This window comes from Ascaphus truei, chromosome 1 (genome assembly GCF_040206685.1).
Source record: "Ascaphus truei isolate aAscTru1 chromosome 1, aAscTru1.hap1, whole genome shotgun sequence".
Classification (NCBI taxonomy): Eukaryota; Metazoa; Chordata; class Amphibia; order Anura; family Ascaphidae; genus Ascaphus; species Ascaphus truei.
In genome coordinates, this window is record NC_134483.1 from 443,503,937 (window position 1) to 443,512,631 (window position 8,695).

The 8,695-nt window shown below is 43.5% G+C and overlaps 1 protein-coding gene across 1 annotated transcript in view; it reads right to left on the minus strand.

Annotated features, from left to right (window-relative positions):
- LOC142471679 (uncharacterized) overlaps positions 1-7,155 on the minus strand; it is a 52,498-nt gene extending 45,343 nt beyond the window's left edge. Inside the window, exon 1 of the mRNA XM_075578274.1 lies at positions 5,948-7,155. Coding sequence (XP_075434389.1) covers positions 5,948-7,120 — 1,173 coding nt within the window. The 5' untranslated portion in view covers positions 7,121-7,155. The remainder of the gene's footprint in view (positions 1-5,947) is intronic.
- Positions 7,156-8,695: the final 1,540 nt, after the last annotated feature.

Genomic DNA, 8,695 nt, shown 5'->3' on the forward strand with positions numbered 1-8,695 from the left:
GTGCTGAAACCGAGAACGATCCAGAGGATTCACTCCAGGCTCTCACTGGCGGGGGCTCAGACCTCCTGTGAGCCCGACAGGTATAACGCAGCACACCTGGTAACATATAGGTCCCCCTACATTCATATATATACATATGCGATTGGGTGGGGTGGAACAACCGTTACATATATATTTTACAAAGAAAAATAAAATGTATTTTTAAAAATATTATTAACTTTATTATGGACGAAACGTGTAGGGCGATACCAGAAGCAGTGGAGAGTTTGCTGAGCAGATGTATTGTGGAGGACTGACCAAAACGTTTGGATTTCCCTGATCCGGTGACCTACTGTGGATGGCCGCCACGAGGGTCTTCTGAGAAAAGAGGCTGTTTTTGACTTTTCCCCACTCCATGACCCCGGGTGGTCCCACTGCCTGCACTGGTAATCTGCTTGTGAGTATTATTGTTTTTAATACTAGGTTTTCATAAAGCAATCTGCATTATCCTCCGTGTCCTCTCCTTTATCTCTTTTGGGAAGTTTCCTGCCCATCCTGCTGACCATCTACCATCTGAATTGGCTACTACTAATAACCGAAGGGCGTGTATTACTCACATAAAATTTGAATAGGATCACTATTATTTATCTTGGGATTTTTTTTCTTCTATTTTTACTGTGTTGCACTATGGTGTATTTTTTCTCCCCTTTTTCAATATATACCTTCCCTGGATGTGAGTGCACCCCTGATCTTTTTGCCTTCATCACCTTAGTGGACTTGGACTGAATCCACTTCAGAAGCAGCACCCATTACAGGACAGTACACACCTATTTATGTATTATCTATTTCATTCATTTATTTATTACAGCATTTTGTGAAAAGTTTACATTTGCGAGATTGTATTTACTGCAATGTGAATTATAATAATGTGATATACTATATGTGATTTTGATTTAAGTTTTTTTTATATGTTCTGTAAAAAAATCTTTATATATGTTCTTAAAGAATAAATGTTTTGTTTTCGTATTCCATGTTTCATTTGTATACCCCTCTATTTCCCTCCCTCTTCCCATGTATTTATCTCCCCCCCCCCCATCTCACCTCTCACTCTTCCCCCTACATCAATTGCCCTACTCTCACTCAATCCCTACCCCCTCCCCACCTCACATGCATTTTGCTCCCCTGCATCTCACTCTTACTCCCTCTTTTCTTTACTCACCCCTCTCTCCTCTCACTCCCCCCTCTGACAATTACCCAACTCTAACTCAATCCCCCTTCTCACACTCATTCTCTGCCCCCCTCACACAATTCCTCCCCTCCCCCCCCCCCCCCCCAAATATGTACCAAAAAACCCGGCTCCCAATGCAAAAAAATTCCCAACCCCAAATACATAAATACATGCAAAAAAAAATCCCCACCCCCTCAAATATATACAAAAATGTATACAACCTCCCCCCCACAAATATATACAAAAAAAAATACATATAAAAAAAAACCAATACATATAAAAGAAACAATACATATAAAAAATACATACATATAACCTCACCCCAATACATATATAAAAATAAACAAATACATATTAAAAAAGAAACTCAATACATATAAACAAAACCCACCCTAAGACATATAACCCCCAACTTGTTTGTTCAATTCTGGAGTGCTGCCTGCTGATTTCGTTTCCAAACGGTATCGTATTGCTTATTCTTCATTATAGGATCTGCACCCACACCAGTGACTATTATTATGTACTAGCTGAGAGACCCGGCGTTGCCCGGGATGTGAGGCTGAAGGTGAGTCGGGGGGGGGGAGGGGGGGTTGTGTGTGTGGGGGGGGTGTTTGTGTGGGGGGGGGGGGTTTGTGTGCCACCGGAGTGTTTGCAAACGGTATATTAATTTATTTTGGGCCGACAGGAAGGTTTTATTTTTGCGGTGCAGCAGTGTGTCGCATGAGGCTGAAGGAGAGTTGTGTTGGTTCCGGAGGGATTTTGTTTAGTTCTACGGGTGTTGTTTGTTTTATTGTCGGTGCACGTGTTTTTTTTTTGGAGATGGCAGCTGGGTTGTGGTCACAGGAGTGGGCTATGTGGAGTGGTGGTTGGGCTATTTGGGGGGGGTTTGTGGGCCACCGGAGTGTTAGTTGAGTGTGCAAACGGTATATGTATTTATTTTGGGGCAACAGGAGGGCTTTATTTTTGCGGTGAAGCAGTGTGTCGCATGAGGCTGAAGGAGAGTTGTGATGGTTCCGGAAGGATTTTATTTTGTCCTACGGGAGGTGTTTGTTGTATTTTTGGTGCACGTGGGTTGGGGGGGGATTGTTGTGGGCGACGGGAGGGTCCTGTTGGTGGTTGCGTGGCACGGGAGTGTTTTGTGAGTGTTTGGCGTGCTACAGGAGGGCTTTGTTTGTCCGGTGAAGGAGTGTGTCTCATGAGGCTGAAGGTGAGTTGTGTTGTGTCCTGCGGTTTTCAGGTGCTTACAAAATATATATAGAGAGTCTGATTCCTTTTGGTGGTAGCAGCCAGTGAGGGTTTAGTGCGTTGAGAGGTGAGAGGGTTTAGTGCGTTGAGAGGTGAGAGCTGTCACAGCAGTGAGAGTTAGGTGTGTTCCCAAAGCTCAGTGAGGGCTGGGAGAGTGAGGCAGTGGTGAGGTGTGCGGGAGCAGGCCAAGGGGGCCTTGAAACAGTGGTGTGAGTGTGTGAGGCCAATGAGAGGTGTGGGGGGCGGGCCAAGGGGGTGGTGTGAGTGTGTGAGGCCAATGAGAGGTGTGCAGGGGCGGGCGGGCCAAGGGACCAATGAGATTGCCGCTAGGGACAGGGAACACAGCACAGACAGAGAAACATACATACAATGCTTTCACAAATATATAGTAGATAGTAGATGGGGTCCTTTATATATGAATTGTTTTTTTTTTTTATACATTGTTTTTTTTATATATGTTTTGGGATCTTTTTTATATGAACTGTTTTTTTTATATGAATTGGGGTCTTTTTATTTGCATTGTTTTTATATGTATAAAATGTTTAAAAAATATATAATACATATAAAAAATACCCCAATACATATAAAAAAAACACAATGCATATCAAAAGACCCCTAATACATATAAAAAAAACACCAATACATACAGTATATAAAAAAAAAATCAAATACATATTAAACCTTACCTTGATGCTGGTCTCAGGTGTCAAGCCTCAGGCCGAGCACAGTGGCTTCGGGGGGCTCTCTCCAGCTGGTGGCCACGAGAGGTTGTGCCCAACTACTTGTCCGGATGCTGGCTCCCCAGCCACTAGGCCCAGAAACTTGCCCCAGCTGTCCCCCCTATGTCGGCGGCCCTGTCTCCAGGTTATGAACCAAGTTCACACACTTCAAAGGCAATGTTCTTGCCATGAACATACTACCTCAGCCTTTCATCAGGGCCATACTAGGAAGTGACTGGCCCAATGAATATATATATATATATATATATATATATATATATATATATATATATATATATATATATATATATATATATATATATATATATATATATACACACACACACAGTATATATATTGTATATGCATATGCCAATATAAGGGTTATTGCTTTTTATTTGTATGTCAACAAAACTAATGGCAAAAATACAGTAAAGGAAACAAAATATACTTGAAATAGGCAGAAAGGGACCGTAATTTAACCCTGTTGCTGTTGCCAGGAAGGACTGCAACACATTGCACAATAATGTGGAATAGGCAGTAAAAGGGTTAAAGAGAAAAAGTCAATCATTAGTTAGCCAATAGTAAACTGTGACATCATTGTGATGGGATCTGTGAAATGCACAAGTCCAGCCACTTCACCATGACATCACCCCTTATGTGGCTGTCTGCAAGGTGGGCAAACTTCACAGTCATTTTTTGGCTAAAAAAAAAAAAAAAAACCCCATTAGACTTTTGGACATTCTCATGGCTCAGATTACAAAAAAAGAGGATTGATTTTTAACCTATTAGCTGCCAGAAAGGCCTACAACACAATTTACATGTTTGGCTTGTTCTGCAAAACCATTATCACTAAAGTGGTTTGTGATATGAAAACTGTCACGGGAGACCAGGCAATTACACCTTTATACCAGGATCATTTCACTGAGCAAAACGAGTTAATGAAATAAATTGTAAATGTATTCACAGGCAAAGGCAAACACACAATGTTACACAATTTACAGCAAAAAAGCACACTTACTTGGGCATTGAAAACAAACCATACTTTTCTAGGTGATGGTGCCTATTGCCAAAGTTTACCTAAAAAGTCTTAGAACGGAAATGACCAAGCCGTTCCAAACGTTCCAACTCCCTCTCACTCTCTAAAGTGCTAAAGTTCACTTACTGCTTAGAGTCTTAGAAAACTTTAGAGAGCCTTAGAAATCTGGAAAACTTAAAACTAACTTAGAAACTTAGACACGGAAAATCTGAGCTGCGTAAGGGTTTTTAAAACCGCTCAGGTTCATTCACAGAAACCTGCAGCCCAATCACAAAGCCTGAGAGATTTCTCAGCAGCTAATCAGAGCGGGGCTCATCTGGCTGATGATGTCAGAGAAAGGGGCATGGCTATCTGCAGAGCAGACACCGCAGAGCCCATATGGCTGTTGGGCCCGTTTCCCCTGCCCCTCCTTGCTACCATATGCACACCTTCACACCTCCATATTCTGGATTGCCTTTGAAGCTAGACGGCGGGTTAGACATTAGGTCTTCCATGCATGGATTTTTATACATACAGTATAACAACCTCTGAACCTTACTTTAATATAGTATAAAGCTTACACTTTTAGGCTGCTAAAATGTCTAAGTCTTTTTGGTGATGAGGGATAGAATGATAACTTGTACTTTTTAGACCCACTAGCCATATGCCTCACAATCTGCAAAACCTGACTTTTAGACTCCAGAAAAACCTTAACAAAAGTCTTAGATATAACTGGAGCACCCCTGAACCCCTATAATGGGTTCAGGGTGATCTGGGCATTAGCTTGGCATCCCTCCTTATACTAGGGACCCCTTGACGTTTCAGGGACACCTCACATCCCTAAGCCCCTTTTACCTTTCTGCGTTGTGCTGAAGCAGGGAACTTAGTTGTGGGTCACACCCTATACTGCACCGACACACTTTATTCGAGCAAATACCCAGTATGTACCTGGCAGATACCTGGAATGCGCCGCTCCTCACCTCTGACAAGCCCCGTTGCGTTTGCCTTCCCAGCCTGGGTTCATGCCTGGCTGACGGGCGGCTAATCTGTTAAATGATAATGATTAGGATTTAATAGGCTGCAATGCTTCGCGTGTCTACCAGATGGCATAAATTCATGAATTGTAATGCAGTATATATATATATACTGTGCAGTATTGCAGCCAGCGGGAATAAAATGCTTCAATCCCTGCTTGGAAAATACCTCAATGCACTCGGGCAGAAAACAGTCACAAACCTCAATACACCCGGGTATACCCGAATTCGTGGGACTAGCCGAGCTCGAATAAAGTGTGTCGCCAGTGTACAGCTTCTGGGTGATTTGGGCATTAAATGAGTATCCCCCTTAACCTAGGGACATCTTGACTGTGTCAGGGACATCTCACATCTCTATACCCCTTTTACCTTTCTAGTCTGTGCTGAAGCAGGGAACTTGGCATAACTTTTTTCAAGGGAGGATTTTGACCAGAGGTCTGTGCCTATATGTCCCCAAAACCCCCCTTGAAAAACTCATAGCCTGTGCATCTCCACTGGGTAGCACTCCTGGAAAGGTAAAACACACATAAATTCTTTATCGTTGCACAATCACATACATTTCATGTACAACCCATGGGTCCAAGAGCTGACACTCTAGACCCACAAATATGGTTTAGAGGTAACCATCCAGGCATAATACCTGTATTGATGGCCTGGTTACCCCTTCACCGTCACAAAGACGAACAGGGAACAAATATGAAAATAACACAACATTCACATGTACCTGTTCTGGCTGAATAACAAAAGAAGTCTGGTTTCCTGTCAGTTTCTCCAAAGCTCCAGGATGGGTTTTTTTCAAGGAGATATTTTTTTTATTATTGGTGTTCAGATCCATCCCAGTATCAGAGCCAATTTTAGAGATCGTATTTGTCTCAGCATGTACACCTAATGGATCTTTTCTGATATTATTTTGTGCTAGCCTGTGCCTGGCACGAATGCCATTCTTCACCTCACTTTGCTTTCCTTGGAGGCTTGTGCCACCACGGGACAACACATCTTGATGTGGCTGCTTATGAGGATAGGGCCTAGCCTGTGAATTGGCTCTGCTACCTGAAATTTCACATTGTTTTGAATTACATGTATCATTAGCAAGAGCTGCTCTCTTTAATGACATCAACTGCTCTTCTATAACACTGCAACTGTTTGCAGTAACAGTGTCAGCACATGATGCATGGACCTTCATGCTTTTGCAATAGAAATATTTTAAAATGATAGGCAATGTACTTAGATACCTGTTGAATCTTTCCGTTTCTATATAGTGGTTTAAAAAAATAATAGCTGAGGCAGCCAGGGTGGCTATCTCCTGGCATCTTCCAGGTTTGAATTTTTCTACAAGTGATTGGACCAATTTATAAAAATGAAGGCCCCTTAGTTCCTCCTTTAGTATTTTGGGGAGGAGGAGGATGATGGTTTTAATGAGACCTTTATCGATGCTCTCAATGCCGTTTTTTATAAGGCACTTCAGTTGTTTCTGGCTCAGCTTTGCCTGTCTAAGTTTCATGCACTCCTGCAAAGTGTGAACCAGCTCCTCATTCACGGCCGGGTCTTCTCTTCCCAGGCAACAGATTATCTCAGGTAAGATCGATATCTTTATATTTTCCCCGTCGTGCTTGGCACCCTTTAGTATTTCGGTGAGTAAATGAATACAAGGGATCTTATTATCCTGCATTCTTAATGAAACTACCCTCATTAGGCCAGGAACTAGCTCTTTCCATCTCTTAAACGTTATGTTACCATCCTTGTTAAAGATGCTGTCCTGGAGGTATCGGCAAATTGCGTTCCGCTTGGATGGAAGAGTCAGAGGATCCAAAATAATTTCCAGAATAGCATCTTCCTCGCTGGGTCTGAGGCTGATTTCTTCCTTTTCTCGAGGGAGAATTTTTTTTTTGCCCTTCATGACACTTCTGTGGATTCCACTGTATCTTTCTAGATGGTGCTAGAAAATAAAAGGATAAAACTCTCCTTATACAGTAATATAACTCGCTTATAAAACACATACAGTAAATCGTCCTGTGTGCTGCTTGGCACAAAACTCGTCTGCAATGGCAAAACAGAGCAGTGTGCAAGGTTCTGACCCAGAGCTCTGACATCCCCAGTGTTCTTGCCATGCAGCAGTAATAGACTCTTTGTGACATAATAGAGACACTGATGCTGCAGCATGTGGGAGACAGACTATGGGAGTTGGGGACATGGCTATGAGATCGGGCATATGGGATTTTGGGGAAGGGTGTGAGGGAGACAGGGGAAAGAGTATAACACAGTAATGGTACAATTTAATGTAAAATAGCTATGAGTACTTATCTTAGAAGTCACATAGATAAACTGAAAGGTTTAATGGTGATAGGACAACGCTGCAGAGCCCCCTTTTGCCATGGCATGCTGGGAGTTGTAGTCCCAGAAGGGTAGTAAGTGCAGGGCTGTTTGCCATTTGTATACAACAATGAAGAAAGCGATCTGCAGCAAATCCTTATTGATTGAATGATCACAGTGTGATCTGCTGTTTTAGAGTATACAGTATTGGATTAGCCCCTTAAAACCAGTCCCCCTGAACCACCAAGAGCATATTCCACTTTTCAATATCATTGTGTAGCCATGCCACCTGTGGCTACTAGCCTGCCCTTGTACTGGCAGTAATCCCTGGTAAGAACAGGCCTTGCCAGCAGTTAAGATGGGGTATTGCATTTGAGTGACAGTGGGAGGCGGTGACCTCAGACCTGAGCATGTCCAATCATGGGACAGACCTGGTGCCCTCCTCCAGGCTGTACTTAAAGGCAATACCGCCCAAATTCAGTAGTGCTTCTCCTCACTGTGAGAGGCAAGGTCACACAACTGGGAGCCTGAGATTGGGGCCTTCCCTAACTTCTCCCCCTTGGGGGAGAGTGAGTGTGAGCCTATAACCTGACTTCTGATAGGGGAGTCGGGAAGAGCTAGGACAGCTGCAGGGGCCTTGACCTGTAGTGGTTATCCAGGGACCATCATCCAGTGGATAGCTGACCCGAGAAGCTGTGATCGAGCAGACCACTGGTGTGTTGTGATAGTATCAATAAAGACCATTCCTGTTTGCATATACCTCCTGGCTGGGTGTGACCCTACCGGGAGGAGGGGAAGTATTTCTACCGTAGGAGATCACCTCCATTCATCTTGGAGCCTGCGGCAGATGGAGGCGCTGCACTGCTAGAGAACCATGTGGGTAATTTACCCCAGAAACCTGATCCTGTGTCCCCACTACCATCAGCAGACAGCTCAGCCATTCTGTTACCAGCAGGTATCATGAACCACACGTACTGTACAGTAATGGCCAAATCTCCCACCGGGTGGGGGAAACACTGTTACATTTGGAGCCGCTGCAGATATACTGCTCAACAGGGCAGGTTTTCAGTGACGCAAGGCTGGAAGTTACAGATACGCTTCCAGAATAAGTGCTGAAAGAAGGAGGGATGCTAGGTGTTGTGTCATGGGGACCCCGGCATAC